The sequence below is a fragment of the Rissa tridactyla genome, chromosome Z (genome assembly GCF_028500815.1).
Source record: "Rissa tridactyla isolate bRisTri1 chromosome Z, bRisTri1.patW.cur.20221130, whole genome shotgun sequence".
NCBI classification, from domain to species: domain Eukaryota; kingdom Metazoa; phylum Chordata; class Aves; order Charadriiformes; family Laridae; genus Rissa; species Rissa tridactyla.
The window spans coordinates 37994282-38013479 of NC_071497.1; the positions used below are offsets into that span (position 1 = coordinate 37994282).

The 19198-nt window shown below is 39.3% G+C and overlaps 2 protein-coding genes across 24 annotated transcripts in view; one reads left to right on the forward strand and one right to left on the reverse strand.

Moving 5' to 3' along the window:
- SEMA4D (semaphorin 4D) overlaps positions 1–14154 on the forward strand; it is a 103884-nt gene extending 89730 nt beyond the window's left edge. For 9 of the 13 annotated variants that reach the window (XM_054185993.1, XM_054185991.1, XM_054185988.1 and 6 more), the window contains 2 exons: positions 11008–11217; positions 12642–12882. In XM_054185993.1, coding sequence (XP_054041968.1) covers positions 11008–11217; positions 12642–12820 — 389 coding nt within the window. In that variant the 3' untranslated portion in view covers positions 12821–12882. Of the gene's footprint in view, positions 1–726; positions 845–11007; positions 11218–12641; positions 12883–13306 lie in introns of those variants that run through there. The other 4 variants (XM_054185997.1, XM_054186000.1, XM_054186002.1 and 1 more) reach the window with 3 other exon arrangements.
- Positions 14155–17819: 3665 nt separating this feature from the next.
- SECISBP2 (SECIS binding protein 2) overlaps positions 17820–19198 on the reverse strand; it is a 34488-nt gene continuing 33109 nt past the window's right edge. For all 11 annotated transcript variants that reach the window (XM_054185986.1, XM_054185984.1, XM_054185981.1 and 8 more), the window contains one exon: positions 17820–19108. In XM_054185986.1, the coding sequence (XP_054041961.1) occupies positions 18999–19108 (110 nt within the window). In that variant the 3' untranslated portion in view covers positions 17820–18998. The remainder of the gene's footprint in view (positions 19109–19198) is intronic.

Consider the following 19198-nt stretch of genomic DNA (forward strand, 5'->3'; position numbering starts at 1 on the left):
TATGCAATTTAAGAAATACACTTCTGTTGTATTTGAATGTGGCGTATTCTTCTGGACCAGGTCGGTTACTCCTTTTTCACGTTAACTTATTTCAAATGGCAAAATACTTACAGTAATGGCAACTTCCATTTTATGAAGGGTATATTGTCTGAGGTGTACAAGAGAAGAACAAAGCTGTCTTTTTCTATAGAAATTCAACATTTGTCACTCAGCTTTCTTTTTTTTTTTTTTTTTTGATAATATTTGCCTGTTTCAGCTAAGTGAGATTTAATGGATCTAACCAGGTCTTGAAATGTAACCTTATTCTTTAAAAGCAAAGAATACAGATATAGATTCATTTTAAAAAGTACCATTGTTTCATATTGCTCTGTGATTCAGTGTGTGTTAGTGTTGCATGGAATCAGATCAAAATGCATAAATCTTTTTTAGAGTACATCCTAACCTGATTTCTATTTTCATGGCTAAAAAGACCAATAGCAGGATCAGGGTTCTTTCAGCAATAGTGTATTCACTGCTGCTATAGACAATTCAGAAAATTTTTATTGTCTACCATCAAAAAATTGTACAAATAGCATAAACAGGACCAAGTAGTTAAACTGCTTAATAACTGTGCTACAGAGCTGGAATTTATTTTAAAATTACTCTTTTTCTTCTAACAATGTCTGTTTTAACGTGATACTCGTACTGCTTTTTAAAAATTGTCAGTAATTGCAATTGCCTTTGCAGTGAACTTAAGAAACAAGGAGCGGTGTCGTAAAGTCAGCCTGTCGAATTCACTCCGGAGGAGGCAGGGATGAATAGTGGAAACTGTAACAAGAATCAGATACCCAGGAGATGCAGTAATGGCACAGGCAGGCGCAGGGTGAGCCAGCTGTGGAGGCATTTCCAGCTTCTCTCCAAAAGCAGTGAAGGCCTGGATTTTGTGTTATGGATGGGGGCTTTACTCCCTTTGGGAAATAAGATGCTTGGCTGATACATCACACCCTTCTCTTGCCCAGAATTACAACTTTATTCCATTGATTTAAAAAAAAATCCAACAAATACAAACCAGCATACAAAACTGATTCAGATCATTTGCATCCTTCTGGGACCTGCATGTGAGGATGCAGAAGTTTCTCCTGGGTTGGGGGTGGCTAAGCAAGTGGTTTTACTATGAAGCTCTCTATTTGGATTTATTCGCATTCCTTCAGTGCCTGTTGATATGTCTTCATATACACATAGCCGGAATGGAACTTTATTTCCCTCAGCTATGAATATAAGGTAAAATGTGTTCACAAGGAGCAGAAGGATAAAATGACAGTGGCAGTGTGTTAAATGTCGTACCTGTAAAAGATATGGTATCAGCAAATGTGTGATGGAAATACATGGATTGCCTCATCATCCAGTCAGAAACCTGAAGCTTAGTTTTAATTAAGTTTCTAGTTTTATTTTTATGAGAATTACTGAATCTCTTCCTTTTTTTAATTGTAAATGTCTGCTTCAATCTGTCTGGAAACTCAGCAGGAGTTGGTGAGTTCTCTTACCCATCTCTTATTCATCCCACATGTTTTAACCTGAAGGCTTACCTAAGGATAATACTTTTACAACCTTGTAACTGGCTCATTCCAGCAACGTTAAATTAAAGTGGATACAGCACAGCCACTTGTCACATGTTGTTATCTTTTTCTGGAAAATGAGGTTTTCAAGAGTGGAGTTCTGCCCTTCTGAAAAGGAAGGAATACATCTCCCTTCTCTCCCACACAAACTGCTTCCCAGTTTCTCTGCTCTCCTGAAAAGTCTCACACCTTCATGTTTCTGCAGAGAAACGTGCCTGCTAGATAACACACTGGCAAACTTTAGGTTTCTCTAGTAGAACTTTTCTCCCCTGTTACAGAATTTTTAAACCCTTTAAAGACATTTGAGGCAGGCTTCAAATAAATTGAATGAAATACACCATCTGGTGCAGGAAGAGGCAGTGAGCTGATGATGTATGCAGCTGCTTTATAGTTTCTCTGGTGTGCTCTTTTGAATTTAGGTGTACTAGTAACAATTTTTCTAGCAGTTTTGGTTCTGCTTAAAGATGTTTTACTGACACCTCCTCCCCCAGCTGTAGAGTAGCATGTCCTTAACTTGACAGATGAATGTGATACTAAAATATTCTGAGCAACAACTTAAATGCATTTATAATCAGAGATGGTGCAAAACATTATGCTTTATATTTGTGTTTCTGGCCTGCAGATTCAGACTCTGTCAAATGTCCAAATTTGTCTGAAGCTGGAGTTTTTCCATATTGGTTTCGTAACTTTTCAGTCTCATTAAAATAGCCCTGCGAGTGTGAACATAGTTCTGCAAACCCAGCAACATGCTTCAAAGGAGTTACTATTTCATGGAGATATTGAGATGAATATCTGATAACACCCATGTTCCCTGTGGCTATGCTATTTTAAAGGGAGCGCAAGAAAATTTCCCAGATCTATAACTCGCAAGAATTAGAATTGCAAGTGATTCGCTGTAGTTTTTCACTGTTCAGTGATGCTTGAAGCTGCACTGAAATGCATGCAGAAGGGTGGGGAAAATATGATGCGCTGCAGGTGGATTAAAGCTAAAGCTCTAGGCAAAGTGCCTGCAGAGTGAGTCTGAAGCAGACCCTCCTAAGGGTGCGTCCAGATGTCTAAGGGTTGGCTGTAGTGGTGTCACCAAGCGCTCATGAAACACAGATCTCGGCAGTAGGGCTCAAAAGTGCCTACACGCTGATTAGCCTCTGGGAGGAGGAGCTCATCCATCAGAGACTGACTGACTTATCCGTGGAAATGAGTAAGCTGTCTCCCTGGAAGTGGCTTTGTAAGTCATTCTTGGGTGAGGTTTTTAAGTGCACTGCTGGTTGACGTGGTGCAATGCTTTAAGAGCTCAGAAAGGAAAGGCATGGAGGTGTGCAGCACCTAGAGCACAGTGAGCCTGCACAGGAAAGTGCTTTCTGCTAGGCAACAAAATGTCTAGTGCTGCAAACTACAGCCTCTAAATGACAACATGTCAGAATCTTAAAATGGAGGTTACTTTGGTTGTTACATTGTTCTACTCTAACAAGAACACAAATATCGAATAGCAGTTTCCCATAGTTTTATAAAAAGTTGCAGTTTTCCAGCTTTTTTTCTTTTTTGTGAACTGTTGTATAAAAGAATCCTGAGCACTTCTCCTCTTCCTGCCTTCGTTAGTGTTTCTTAATAATTATGCCTGTGGACAAACACATCATTAGTTTTTGAAACCTGATAATGGTTTAACTGGCAGCCAGATGCAGAGGAGATGCTCTGCATCTCCCAGGACAATTCAATCCATCGCACAAATATTTTAAATTTTCTAAAATTTTTAAAATTTTATGTAGTATATTTTGAGATTTACATGGTGATGCTTTGTTGAAGCAATACCACTCACTTTAATCTGCATAGTTATTTCGTAACCTCTGGTTGGTTTATCCTTACACGGGAATGCTAAGTTTGTACTTTGTTAAACAGTTCCATACCCGGCTTTATGAATTAGCATCTCAGTAGACCTTTGGTGTTTTATCTCATGCCATCTGTCTACAACTCAGTTTCAGCATCTTTGTCTACAGTAATGTGATAGTAGCTGTTAATTTGTGATTTTATAGTTTTATAACACTTCATTCAGTGATTTCTGCACTGACTGAACATTTATTGCTTAAAGGCATCTTGGTACGATAAAACCATTCCTTCTTGTAGACCAGTGACATGCCACCTTTTTTGTTATTTGAGATGCATCTAGAAGATAACTTGAAAAAATTAAGATTGTTCATTTAATATATTAACTGAAAGAGGACTTAAGAGTCTTAAGGTTATAAAATCAAGTAAATATTGTAGACCCATTTTCCATTAAAAAAATCACAGACACTAGAAGTATCCTCCTTGTTACTTTAAGATTGCAATATTTTAGGGCTGCAGTTATCTTCCTATAACATTGGCACTTCTTTTTTCAGCCTGATGGGCCTGCTGTGGCCCTCTTACATCTGACTCTGCATGCAAAGCCAACAGCATTAAACACCTTTGTAAGTGTTGGTGTTATCCTGTCTCTGATGGCTTCCTCCATAGTGACTTCTGTAAGATAATTGAAAACTAATTCCTGTAAGGACTGACATGGATGCTCCATTCTCAAACTCTGGCATTGACAGCAGCTTTTGAAACATTTCTGTAGAAATTTCTTCTGCTGTGCGCTTTTATGTGCAAATGCTATGATCACACTAAGAAATCTGTGCAAGAACAACACCTTCCCCCCCTTTTTTTTAATAAATATTTTCTTGTAAGGGCTAGAATAAACTCAATGTGAACATAATTTAAGCATAAGGCACATTAAGTTAAAAAAGGGGAGACTAAGGAGGAGAAGTAGAACTAAGAGTGTCTTATTAATTCTTCAAAGGATTTCCTTCATTTTTTTTTTTTTTCCCTGGTGAATAGAACACCTTTCACAGTGTGCTGCAGACTGCATTTATACAGGTTTTTCCTGTGCAATGAATAATAAGGTGCAGTTGGGAAACATTTTCTTGTGTGATTTATGATAATTTATAAATGCTTAAAACAGAAGAAACATTAAAATATCTTTCTCCCCATAAGGAAATCACTCCAGTTAGGAATAGCTGTTGTAGCCTGCAAATAATTATTACTGTTGTAACGTGCTTAAAACATTTCAAACTGCATGCATGTTGTAGCGTGTCCCATATATACCAGTAAGTAAGTATGCTTGCATACTCAGTGGTGAATTTTATCAGTTGCATCATATGTCAGCAGAGCGCTTGGGTAAATTAAGCCCATTGCATGGTTTTGAAAGTTTTTGATTGGTATCTGCATAGTTTGAATAAGCCATCCTTTTGAGAAAACAATTTGTCAAAGACTCTCTTGAGACCAAGGAAAACAGCTGGTACCTATATGAAGGAGTACCCCTGTGAAGTTTGCTGCTGTTTAGTTCCAGCTTACTTCTGGAATCAGGTGCTGCACAGGCCATTTGCAGACACAAACTGATTTGGTCACAGAACAGGGAGTATTTGAATTTAATTTGCATGGGGAGACTACAAGAGTGCAAGAAAAAGAGGTATTACAGGATCCATGGCAGCTTTCATAGTGTGGCTAAGTATGTATAAAAGAAGTTTGCTTCACATCAAGGTCTTTGAGATCCAAATGTAATTTCTAAATTACTTTTGGCATGTGTCATCTCTCAGGAGAGGGGTTCACTGCTGTGTATTTCCTTCTATATACCCTTTGCTTACAAGGTTTTACTTGACCTGCCAGCTTAGCCTTTCTTCTTTTGCAATTAAACACAAATATTTGAACTGTTTTTCTCCTTGCTAATATGCAACTCTGATTCACCAATATCTCATCTCGGAGCAGTACATTGGTACTAATTTCTAACCCCTGGTTGTGATTGAGAAGCTGGATTTCCCAGTCCTGCCTAGTGAGAGCTAATGGGTTTGGACTGGTGTCAAAGTCTCTGGAGCATGACTGCAACTTTACGTTCTTTTTGTCAGAACTTCTTGTTACTGCCACCAGCCCTGTTTGCAAACTTCGTACCTGTACACTTATTTTTCTTGTCTTCCCCATGAGAGCTAAAACCTGTAGACTTTTAATAATTAATCTCTCAGTGTGGTGGCTGATTTGGAACATAGCTGTCACCATTATTTAACCATTTCACCAGGGCTGCTTCAACATATCATATGCTTTGTCCCCTCAGTGGAGATGAAAATCTCATTTCCATCTCCTACAATGATATTCCTGCTGGATTTGTCTGGCAAACAAAGGAGTAAAAGCAGTAGCTGGTGCTCTCTGGAGAGCAGGAATGATTTGTGGAGAGCATGTCCCTAAAACATGTTCTCTAGTTTTCTTCACTTTATTCTAAAACTAAAAATTTAAAAATTCTAAAAACATGGTAACCTTGTTAGCTGATGGGAGTCCCAAAAATAAGTAAGCAGACTCAAACTGGAAACTATTTTTTTTCTGCCAGTGCCTAGTTCTAGCTTGCTAGTGGTTCATTTATTCTTCACAGGCAATTATCTGGGTTCCAATTGAAAAAAACTTTTTTTGGACCCACTCAGAGGATATCTAAGTAAGAGCTGTTCATGCTGGGAAACGTGGAAAGTTATGATTTGCATTTTCATCTCATAGGTGAATCAGCCATTTCCCCAATCTGCTTTTAAATTTCATTCTGAGAAGGCAGATGCTGTGTCCTACTTTCATCTGCATGCGCTCTGCATCGCCAACTCTGGTGACTTCTTGCAGCTTTTTATGTGGTTCACATTGCACTTCCTGCTGTTAATCTGCCTTGATAAGGTTGCATCAATTTTCATGCGTTGTCAGTATGAGTTATTTGGTGTTTGAAGTAATATTCTTTGTTGGCATTTCAGAGAGGCCTGTTTTCCTTGGCTTTTTAAGTGATTTTTTTTTTCTTTCGTTGCTGTCAAGCTATTTCCAGTTTGTTTTCTAGAATGTATTGCCCCTTTTAAAAAACAAAGAAACCAACCAAAAATGACCAAAAAACAAAACCACAAAAACCCCCACCAGTTATCTGAGATATGGGCTGTACATATAACAATGTACACTGTTTTCTGAAAACTGCGAAGATGCTTGTCTCAATTTAAAGATTGTTTCTTCCCCCACTTTTCCAATCTCCTACCCTCTTGATTGCTTCATTTACTATCTATTAGTTTGCTAGCTTGTCAACAACAGTGACTCAGGCTCCTACAACTCCAGAAACTGTGACCAGCCTTAAATCTAACTTTCATTCATGTACTGGGTAGTGCTGGTGGCTGTTTTCCGTATTAGCCTAACCTTTTCCTGTGTTAACTCTGATATCTGATTGAAAATAACCTTTCTGCACCCAGATTATAGTGTCTTTTTAAAACTTAATCCCTGCTCTAGATGAGAGCTTCCTATGTGATCTTGGTTTTCTGAAATCTCGGATGTTTAGTTCAGTAGCATCCACTGAAAGCTGCAAGTGAGATAGCAAGCGTTAAATACAGATGCCACTATTTTTTTTAAGATTAACTTTTTTTTTAAAATTATATGTTCTGCATGTTGTGAGCTTTGGAAAGGGTTTTGGTGTATATTGGGGAATACAGGGGAGTGTTTTCCAAAATCTAAACTTCGTGTCACTGAGTATAGCCTCTGGTAGCTGTTCCATGTGTAGATTATAGGAATTCATGAAAAAGACTTTTTGTTACCCCGCTAGAATGTCTCTGTGGGATACCCATCAGCTATCTTCACTTGGTTTCAATTTGCTGTCAATTTTCAGAGATCAGTTTAGCTAGGGAAAGCTTTAAGAGATTTAGGCTTGCTGGTGGCTCATGCTTTGTTTTACCCAACTCATCTCCCTCTAGCTTGAAGTGTTTCTCTGAATAATGTATAGGGAAGCCTTGTTTTAATGTTACCCTCCAAGAACCATGTTAAAAATGACAAAAAACAGTGTGATAAACCAACAGCAATGGGGCAGTGCTTCTGAGTGTTTCATTATACAGCTTCATTGGGTAGCTTTTGAAACATCTACGCAGCTCTGCAAGCTGCAGCATTTGGCAAAAGTTGCTAGCTTAGCCAGAACTCCCTCTTGCTCCCCCACCTCAGCCTTATGTCAGCAAACTCTACTTAATCCACAATCTCTTGCTTTTGAATTAGTATCTCCAAGCTTTCTCGAAAGACAAATGTTACTAGGATTTGATGTGGATATGGCAAATACTTAATTTGGTGCAGTTCATCAGGCACATCAGCATGCTGCTCTGAATCTGTATATTGAATTGAATTGAATACTTCAATTCTTTAAATGTGGATTTATTTGTTTTAACCTAAGATTGAATTTACACCAATAATTCAGTGAATACAGTTAGACTGTGGGTTTTTAATGCTATTTATGGCTGCTGAAATTTCTCCTTGTGGAAAATCTTGAGGCAAAATCATCTGGCTATTAAATACATGGTTTGTGCAAACCTGCCTGACCTAACTAACTAGGTCAGAGAACCCATTTTGCCAGCAGAAACTACCTGAACAGTACCTGGGCTGTTACTATCTGGGCAGTTCCATTTCACTCAGAGTGCTGGAAGCAGAGGTACAGAAAATGAAATATATATGGAAAAGTAGCAAACACTTCCACTGACACTGGAAATTATGAAGGAGTTTAGGCAGAGAAAAGGGGTAGTTTGGTAGTTAACCTTTCCCCTTCTAAAATTCTTATGGTGGTGAAGTTGATTATTAATAATATATCTACTGAGACTGGAGCAATGCTTTCAAAGCTAACTGTTTGAATATCTTTCATTGTTGCTTAAATGTAGTTACGTATATATCTGACTTGCTGTTTAATTCTCTGCTTGAATGTTGTTTTAATAAGATGACTTTTTTAAATCTTTCAAGCATTCTTAAAATGGATGACAACGTAAGTAGATCAAACGTGTTAGAAATTTGTATTTTAAAGTTTGTGTTAGACATGTAATTAACTTGTATTATAGCAACAGTAGCAAATACAGAGTGTATGTTCATATTAATTCCCTTTATCTTCAAAAAATATTTCTCTAACCATTACATCCGAGTCTGAATTTATGTCACTCTAGAGTTGTAGAAAACTTGCACTTAACAAATATGATTCAATATTTTTGCAGATTAAACTGTTTCACAGTGTAGTTTTTCTACTGATCAACCCTGAAAAGGAAATAAAAGTAGAGAAACTAATAGTACGGTGCCTGAAATTCAGCAATAAACTGCAGTGAAACATAAAGATCAGTAAAAACCCTGACTACTGCTTTAACCTAGATTTTGCTGTTGACTAATCTATATGAGTGTTACTTTCTGGGGATTTCCAGTGCTTCTGACTGTACAGAAAACAAAGCTAGGGTAAATTTGCCCAGCTGCAACTTTTTAAGGGACCAGCCTGAAACAACACAGCTTGCAAAAATTCCCGTATAGGGAAGCTGTTGGATTTTAGTCTTTAGGTGAAGTGTGTGTCTAAACTGAGCTTTTGGTAGATTTCTGGAACAATTGTGATCTTTAGACCAGAAAGTAGAGCAGGTTCTCTGGTGTGAACAGTAACATTTGAAGTAAGGTTAGGGAAGTGTCCTGCACTGAACATGCCACTTCCTCACATGGCCCTGAAATAGCCTTTTTTCAAGCTCATGGGTTTAGTGTATTGGCCCTATTCCCATGTGTTAGGGCTTGAACTGCTGCAAATAAAACTTACGAGCTTGTGGCTTTACTCAAGCAGTGGGCTTTTAGCTTTACAATGCTAGAGTAATAACACTTCTACACTTGGAAAAGTTCACCCTGATGCTTCTGCCACAGCATTCCCTCTTCTTACTGATCTTCACCGTGGTCAAATTAGTCTTAAAATCTCCAAGTCAGCTTGTCCTCTGTGAACACTATCACTTCATTTCATTTCTGTATTAATGCTGTGTCACATTTATTGTGGCATCTGTTAGAAATTATAACCCAGAGTGATTTTGAAGTAGGTTTCTACTCTTCAAAGCCTTTTTTTTTTTTTTCTTTTTTTACTTAGATGATTTCTGTTTTTCTGCTGTGCTTGACTTACTATTCCTCTCATTTGTCCAAATTCCAACTTCAGCATTAGTTTCCTGAAATAATTTGTCCTCGGTTACAGAATTCCCATGATTTTAGCAACATGCAACCTATCTACTGTTAATTTTAGAATGAGTACAATAATCCATAAAACACTTTTTTTTTTTTTTTTTTTTCATTGAGTGGGTGCTGGGCTAGCTGTTTTCAGTTTAGTGTATGCTTGCCCTCTCCGGTTTGTCAGAGCTGTTGTCAGTCCTTCTCAAGAGATTGTGTCACTTCCCTCCCTCCCTCTTTCCTTCAGAGAGATACTCTACCAGGCTTTAACTAGATCATGCTCTCTATCATTCACCCTTTCTCTCCTTTTGTGTCTCCATATTTGTAGTATGTTAGTTTTATTTCCAAACTTTTAAAGAATTTAATATGTTATGCTGAAGAAGTGCACAGATGTAAATACTTTTTTTTTTTTTTTTTTTGGTCTGCCTGCATGATTATCTAAAAACTGACATAGAATCAAATCATTTTCTAGAGAAAAATGCCACACCGCCTTGCAAACTGAAATGCTCATAGTAAAAGCTGACTTCTGTAGTAGGTTACCTGTTCTCTCAGGAGATACTTGCAATAGTTTATTTTAAGCCAAATTTCTCTTTATGTTGTCTCTTGCTAAGGCTAATCTGCATTCCAGGCCCTGAGGGAGAAATAGGCATGTTTTAAACATCAGAATTACCACAAAGTTCTTAGCTTGGCCCAGATGTCTTTCTTTTAAATGAAAAAGCTCTGACACTGCCAAGTACACTTCAGCCAACCTTGCTAATTTTCTGGGAACAACTGTTCTGTCCTCTGGGCAAGCATCAATCTCTGATTTATTCAAATTCTGTCCTCACAGGTTAAGACGAATAACAGCAACAAGGCTAAAAGATTAGATTGCTCTTTGTTGTTGATCCAGGCTTCTTCCAAGTTCTGTCTTGCCTAATTGCCTGCTGTGACTAATGTTTCTGTGTTTTTTCCAATTCTGCTTCTTTATTACTTCCAGCATCTTTGACACACTGAGATCTTGAACTTTTTCCCCTCCTGGCCTTTATTTCAGATTTTGTGAGGCATGTCTCTGATGGTTTCGGCTTTGTACCAGAAGATAGCTTGATCAGCAGTAGGTAACATGGCCTAGCTCTACAGAAAATTGCATAGGCAGATAGAGCTGATCTTTATCGTGTTTGTGGGGTAAGTTCCCCCTTGTGACAATCCAGACAAAATTAATTTATACATAGGAACTGATTTACAATTTTGCCTTGAACCTAAATTACCAGTGCTAGCTCCTTTTTATCCCAGGTTTTTCATTCCCAGAATTTCAGATGAAGAGACCTAAAACATTACAATCAACCATTTATGCTTTTGAGCCTAACCTTCAGGTTGTTAGGGTTTTGTTTTCTTTTCAAAGACTCATTTTGTATTTTCTTACAAAATAAGCTGACTGATGTTTTTACAGGTCCAGATGACTCCTATTTTGTCTGGAAGAAGAACGGACAGAAGATGAAGGCATGTATCACTGAACAATCTCATATGCTATTTGATGGCAGAGTGCATGTTCTGAGTTGGGTGAAAGACTCAGTATTGGAAAATACAGAATATAAATGTTCATTCATCTCAAAAGTTGGGAACATATCATCAGAAGTGCACATCACAGTGGAAGATAAAGGTAGGCTGGTTTTGAACGTATGCCATGTTTGGCTTGACTCTGATACGCATAAAGCTCAGTAATTTACACCCATAAAGCATGTGCATATCTGAAGATGGTAACTCTTGTTTACTGTATTAGTATCCACTTCAATTGTTTATGAAAAGGTTTTAGAGCCATAAAAATTTCCTTCCACATCCTCCCACAAAGGACTAACCTGCAAATTAGCAGCTGTGATCTAGAAATGAAACCAAAACTGGCATAGTCATAGGCACAAACTGGAAGTCAGAGGAGTTAAAAATAAGTACTCTGCCAGAACATTACAGGGTAATGTAGAAAAATGCTTTAATGCCAAGAAAGTCAGATGGTAAAGTGAAACACCCACCACCCAGGATTTTGAAAAATCAGATTATTTGTAAACTACCTGTAGCCGAGTGAGGCCAGTCCTCTTCACTTGGACACCAACTGAGCAGGAGGTCAGTTAGTTAACTTCTGCAGCTATGCAAGATCTTTGGGTACCCAGAACTGACTGAAGCAACTTGAGAGTCATTTGCAACTAACCTTTGAGAACTTATTCAGGCCTGGAGGTCTAAATAGTCTTTAAAAAGACAGCAAAAGCAATGAAGATGATATAGTATGGATTTTCTTGGCAGAGTGAAAGAAAAATTAATTAGCTGGTTAATAAACATTAATTTGTCAAGAACAACTCAACCCTTTTTTCAGTGACAGAGAAAAGCAGTAGGAGTTACATAAGTTGTCTTGCCCTCACTTCAGTTACTTTGAAGTCTGTCTCAGAAGCAGAATGGAGAACATCTTGATGAAACTATTGTAAATCTAAAACAAAGGGAGTCTTTCACTGTGCTCCAAAAGCATTATATACTGTTGCTGGTGTCCTGAGAGATAAATAGAAAATGTTACAGCTGTGTATGTCACCCATGAGTGTTACATTCTGCAAGAAAAACTGGCAGACAGAATTAGAACTAGAATTTTATCAAGATGCAGTAAAATAGCCCTTCATAGTTATTCTTTCCGTTGAGAGTTAACATTACCAAAAAATAGGGAAATTACAAACGGGACATAGTCAGCTGTACCATATCATTCTTCTCCCCAGGCTTGGTATGATCTAACTGGAGCATTCCTGTGATGCTTAAATGGGTTTGAACTTTAATGTGTAGGTCATATTTTCTAGACCTTAAATCACAGATAAAGGCACTGAATCTGTTTACTCTGGAGGCTATAAAGTTTGCTGCAGAGGGGAAGAGACATAACCATTTGAATAGAACTTATTTCCAAATAACATAAGAGGAGATAGGGCAAAATGAAGCACAAGATGGTGGGTTTTGTTCCTTGTAGCCCAATCCTCCACAGGAAGTACTACAACTGAGCAGGTAATGACTTACTTCATAATTATGTAGTTATGTAATCATCTTATGTACACTTCTCAGATAGTAATGGTCAGGACAGATGGACCAAAGAATTTGATACCTGGAGAAGCGCCATCAGCGAACATGACAAGATGATGAAAAACTGGAGAGAAATGTGGGTAAGAATTTTTGGAGAAGATACCTCCTACAATGCTTTCTACATGATCCACTGCAGTCCCAATTTTATAAATAGCCTATGATGTTTCTACAACCAAATGTATTTATGTAACAAAGCGATTAGTGTTCCTGTACACATCATCATTCCTGACCCTCTCGGCAGTAAAATCTGCTCGATCTATGACATATATTACCCTTATGTGACCTTGCTCCTTCAGTTCACTAATCAAGTGCTAATCAGTCAGTAGTTCTTATCTTGCCCAAAACGCTAAGTCTGTGTATACTGAATATAGTAGATTAATTTAATCCCATCTGTAGACTAATTGGGCTGTGGAGACTATTAGACTTAATAAATGGTACTGTCCATCAAAGCTGGCCAGCCTTTAAAAAAAAGATTTTCTCCAACAGTTAGAACTGCTGGAGACAGTCAGAACAAAGATGACTTTTGATAACTTTTGGATATGACACATGCTTGTTGCACATAGAATAGTTAGTACAGGCAATCTTTAAACCCCGTTTCAATTTTTAAAGCAATAGTAACACATCATTCTGAATTTTTTCTTCCTCAGGGGAGCTGCAACAAGAAAACCAGCCTCTAATGGATAAAGGAATGGAGAAGCTAGAAGGAGAAATGTATGCAAGCTGCAGTACCCAGTATTACAGCATTCAAAGAGGTATTTGCAAGAGCTAGTGCTGGCATTAAAACTGATATTTAGGAGAATCACATGAAGCTTGAGGTGGAAGAGGATATCCTTACTGTACTGAAGAGTAACTAAGTTACATGCTATTAAGAAAGGCCACCCATTTCATGCTGGAACTACCTTTGGTTTTCTGATGCCAGTTATTTCAACTTAATGAAGAACAGAAGTGGTCTCAGTAAGACTTGTGCTGCTCAAACAATATAATATGATGTATGGCTTCTGAGTTCATTAACCAAACATGTTAATTTTGGGCTTAAGGGTCTTGGCATATAATTTAGAGATGTACCACATTTATTTAAAGGCATGTCAATTTATCTTCTTTAATGTGTTTACCCTTATACTCTGTTCCCAATGTTTTAAAGAGCATTCCTTTCTGGTGTTAGCAAGTTCATTTGTTCAAACACATTTCCTTTGGTAATAAAGTTTCTGTAGCAAATAAAGAGCTTTAGACTAATTCTCAAAATACAGATAGATTACAAAGCACCCAACTTAAAGCACTTGGTTTTTACAAATTATTTTTCTATATTTGAGATAATTGTGGTAGCTCTAAAAAAATTCTATGTTGAATGAATTCTAAGACTACAATTGCATCAAATTCACATATCCCTAGAGAACTGCAGATTGAAAATGTGAGAACCTACTTAATCCACAGTGAAATAATTTTACTGCATTCCCGGTCAGAGTGTTGTCCCTCTGCATGTAATAAATAGAAGTCTGAGGCATAATTCAAGTCTTCTGTCTTATCTTCTCAATGGTTTTTAACATTCTGGAAGCAAGTAAGATGCTAACTAAGAATCACTATAGCTTGAGTCCATGGGGACAGCTGCTCTTGGCAATAGCAGAGAGCTTTGTATTTATCCCTAAGTTATCCCCTAACAGGTAATATTTAAATTAGATTGTTTCCCACATTGAAGAAAGCAGCATTCTCCTCAGTCTGAGATTTTCCTCCATGACCCTTTTCATACATGAATAACCCATGTCACACATATAGGGTGAAAATTAGAATTAGAATCATAGAATTGTTAGGGTTGGAAGGGACCTTAACAAGGGACCTTGGGCAGGGACATCTCCCACTAGATCAGGTTGCTCAGAGCCCTGTCCAGCCTGGCCTTAAAAACTTCCAGGGATGGGGCTTCCACCACCTCTCTGGGCAACCTGTTCCAGTGTCTCACCACCCTCAGGGTGAAGAACTGCTTCCTAACGTCCAGTCTGAATCGTCCCATCTCTAGTTTTAATCCATTCCCTCTAGTCCTACCATTACCCAACATCCTAAAAAGTCCCTCACCAGCTTTCTTGTAGGCACCCTTAAGATATACTGCTAGGCCACTATAAGGTCTCCTCGGAGCCTTCTTTTCTCCAGACTGAACAACCCCAACTGTCTCAGCCTGTCCTCATAGGAGATGTGCTCCAGCCCTCTGATCATCCTTGTGGCCCTTCTCTGGACATATTCCAGCATGTCCATATCTTTCGTTTAATAGGGGCTCCAGAATTGGATGCAGTACTCCAGGTGGGGTCTCACGAGAGTGGAGTAGAGGGGGAGAATCACCTCCCTCGACCTGCTGGACACGCTTCTCCTGATGCGGCCCAGGATACGATTGGCTTTCTGGACTGCTAGTGCATGCTGACGGCTCATGTTGAGCCTCTCGTCCACCAGCATCCCCCAGTCCTTTTCTTCAGGGCTGCTCTCAAAGCCAGTCACTGCCCAGCCTATATCGGTGCTTGGGATTGCCCCGACCCAGATGGGGGACCTTGCACTTGGTCTTGTTGAACTTCAGGAGGTCGGCATGGGCCCACCTCTGCAGCCTGTCAAGGTCCCCCTGGATGGCATCCCTTCCCTCCAGCATGTCAGCTGCCCCACACAGCTTGATGTTATCAGCAAACTTGCTGAGGATGCACTCTATGCCACTGTCCGTGTTGCTGACGAAGATGTTAAACAAGACCGGCCCCAGTACTGATCCTTGAGGGACTCCACTTGTCACTGGCCTCCACTTGGACATGGACCCATTGACAGCCACTCTTTGGGTGCGGCCGTCAAGCCAGTTCTTTATCCACTGAATTGTCACTCCATCAAACCCATATTGTATCAGCTTGGAGACCAGGATGTCATGCAGGATGGGCTTTGCTCAGGTCCAGGTAAATGACGTCAGTTGCTCTCCCCTTGTCTATTGATGTTGTGACCTTCTCATAGAAGGCCACCAGGTTTGTCAGGCACGATTTGCCCTTGGTGAAGCCATGTTGATTGTACCCAGTCACCTCTTCATTATTCTTCTGCCTCAGCAGTGCCTTCAGGAGGATCTGCTCCATAATCTTACCAGGCATGGAGGTTAGACTGAGTGGCCTGTAGTTCCCTGGTTCATCCTTCTTTCCCTTTTTGAAAATGGGGATTATGTTTCCCCTTTTCCAGTCAGTGGGGCTTCACCAGACTGCCATGACTTTTGGAATATAATAGAGAGCGGTTTAGCAGCCTCATCCGCCAGTTCCTTCAGTACCCATGGGTGTATCCCATCAGGTCCCATGGACTTGTTCACTTTCAGGTTCATCAGATGGTCACGAACCTGATCTTCACTTACGATGGGCAGTTCTGTCCAACCCCTGCCATTGTCTTCTGTGATGCTGGGAGTGTGGCTGGAGCCCTTGCCAGTGAAGACTGAGGAAAAGAAGTCATTGAGAACCTCGGCCTTCTCCATATCACTTGGCATCAGCTCCCCTGTTTCCTTTCTGAGGGGGCCCACACCCTCCCTAGTCGTCTTCTTACCGTTAATGTACCTATAGAAATTTTTGCTGTTTCGCTTGATCTCCTTGGCTAGATTTAATTCTAATGAGCTTTAGCTTTTCGCACCAGGTCTCTTGCTGTTCAGACAGCTTCCTTATGTGCCCCCCATTCTAGCTGTCCTTTCTTCCACTCCTTATAAAGTTTCTTTTTGTGTGACAGTGTGTCCAGGAGCTCCCTGTTCATCCAGGCAGGTCTCCTAGCATTCTTTCCTGCCTTCCTCTTTGTCGGTATAGTTTGCTCCTGGACACAGAGAAGGTGATCCTTGAATACTGACCAGCTGTCCTGGGCCCCCCTTCCCTCTAGAGCTTTGTCCCACAGCACTTTGGCCGGCAGATCCCTGAAGAGATCAAAGTCTGCGTGCCTAAAGTACAGGGTCGTAAGCTTGGAATATATCCTTCTAGTTGCCCTGAGGATCTTAAATTCTATTGCTTCGTGGTCACTGCGGACAAGGTTATCACTGAGTCTCATGTTGGTCACCAGTCCTTCCCTGTTGGTGAGAACGAGGTCCAGCATAGCACCTTTTCTTGTTGGTTCCCCTACCATTTGGAGGAGGAAGTTGTCGTCTGTGCATTCCAGGAACATTCTGGATTGCTGGTGTCTTGCTGTGTTGTCCCTCCAGCAGATGTCAGGGTGGCTGAAATCCCCCACGAGGACCAGGGCCTGTGAATGGGAAGCCACTTCCATCTGCCTATGGAGGGCCTCATCTGCTTGGCTCTGCTGGTCAGGTGGCCTGTAGCAGGTGACCTTCCCCTGTCTTCCCTTTAATCTTAACCCATACACTCTCAACGAGCTCCTTGTCCTTCCCCATGTGGAGCTCTATTCTTACATACAAACCATTTTCCCTATTTTTCACATTGGCAATCATAAATTAATGTTGATGCAGATTTCCAACATCAATGTTCAAAGGAAATTTTGTCCCCATTGTGTTTCTCTTATGACATCTTATAGGGCTAAGGGACAACTTGTAAAAAGACATTTCTTGAATTGTCCCTGCTCTATTTGTTCACTAGATTGCAGCAAACTACTGCAAGTAGTACAAAAAGGTTGCCAGATTTTTTGTTTAGATAACTCTGTGAAAAAACATTTGTATAAAAGAATTAGTGAACACAGCTGTGACCCCTTATAAGTGCATTTTTTTTCTCTACGAACAGGAAATAACGCCCTTTGAACAAACTATAACGCTTCCAAAGTAACTTTTCATGCTCTTCTACAATAAGACAAAATAGAAAATATGACACCCCCCCAAAAAAAAGAGAAAAAGCTGTTAATATTATCTTCAGCAACTCCTCCCCATTCCATACAGTGACTAGGTTTAGCAGTTTCAGAGTTTTAGAAGTGTATCAAAGTGGCATAAGTACAAATAAAACAGAACTTACCTCTGGATCAAGGATATCTGCTAGCTGTAACGATCTTTCATCACTGGGATCTTTTACCCTTAATTTCCATTTAAGATTAGAAGAAACTAATAAAAAAAGATCATCATCATAACTAGTGACCAACTGTGCATTTCAGCTTTGGGCTGGCTTCCCTTACCAACCTTCTTCCTCAAAACTTACACTTCAAGTACCATTAAGCGCCCACCAGAAGAGTTTACTGAAGTCACAACCATACATTATAGAATCAATATATTGTAACAGATTTTATACAATTTACATTCTACAAAATTGTTTGAAATTTCAAAATTATTTAAATTTTTTCTATAACTTCTAACTTCACAAGGCAGCTACTTTCTGAAGTATTGCTCTACAAATATTCAGTGTGGTGAAGCACTTACAGACACACTTCAGAGATGCTGTCAGCAGCACATGGCATCTATATCATCTTTCATAACAGCTGACAGAAATTACATGTGCATCTTCCACTTACTTTCTTTAGGTTTGTTCTCTTATGTCTGCAACTTGTGTAAACAATGGTATTTACATGGGACATTCCCACTAAGATGCTCCACCACCATTATAAGCACATTTTGTTTTAAAATTTTATCTCCTGTTTTCCCTACCTTAGATACAAATTGAGACTGATCAAGAACTCCTACATACATACACCAACACAACCCCAAAGTGAAAGAATGAGGAGCCTGTCAGCATGGGGAATATACAGATAGTGTAGCAGGCTGGCACAGTTGCTTCCTTCAGGGACCTATGATAAACTAGACACAGTAACAGCAGAAACATCATCATTGTACACTTGATCAACTTTACAAAAATTCTTAACAAAACGTTTTCACTTCAGGAATTTCAGACCTTTGTAGTTCATGTTCTTTCCTTTACACCTGTTATATGATCCCAGAAGAACAAAATACCACACAGAAGAGCTAACTGGGAACTGTGTCATCATGGCCTTCCATAATTAGTTTCAATCAAGCTGCCTGCCTAGAATTCATTTCTTGCTGACTGGAAGAAAGGGACATTGATGCCAGCCTGCCCACCTGAGCAGGTTTATTTAGAAAAAAAACCAAACAAAATCAAGCCCACAATCAAACAACAGTTGAAGTTCTTTAAACAAGAGTTACAAATAAAAAGCAACTCCCTGCAAGCCCCAACCTTCTGGCTCATGGAATCTCTCCCAAAAGCTAAGGCAATTTGTTGTCATCTGCTACAGTAATCAGCCAAATACATAGAATGCAAAAGCATTAGCCAGTGTCTCCAGTGTGTGTTTTGCTTAAAGGGATTCAGAAAAGTTTACTTAGCTGACTTCAAATGTTTCTTAAATTTTTTAATAATGCTACCCTCTACCTAGGGGTCAAAAAAAATTAATATTAAAAGCCCAATAGAATTGAATCTGGATTTATCGATGCTCTTCTGATTTCACTATCACCATGTCTGCAGTTGCACTCTTTTCCAGTTCCAGAGCATATGGGTTATACTCTTCTTCAAGTTTTCTCTTCCAGATTTTAACTAGGGAATATTTGGGGAACAAAAAACAAAAACAAACAAACAAACAACAAACAGGTTACTGTATAATACTTGAGGAAAAACTTAAAATGA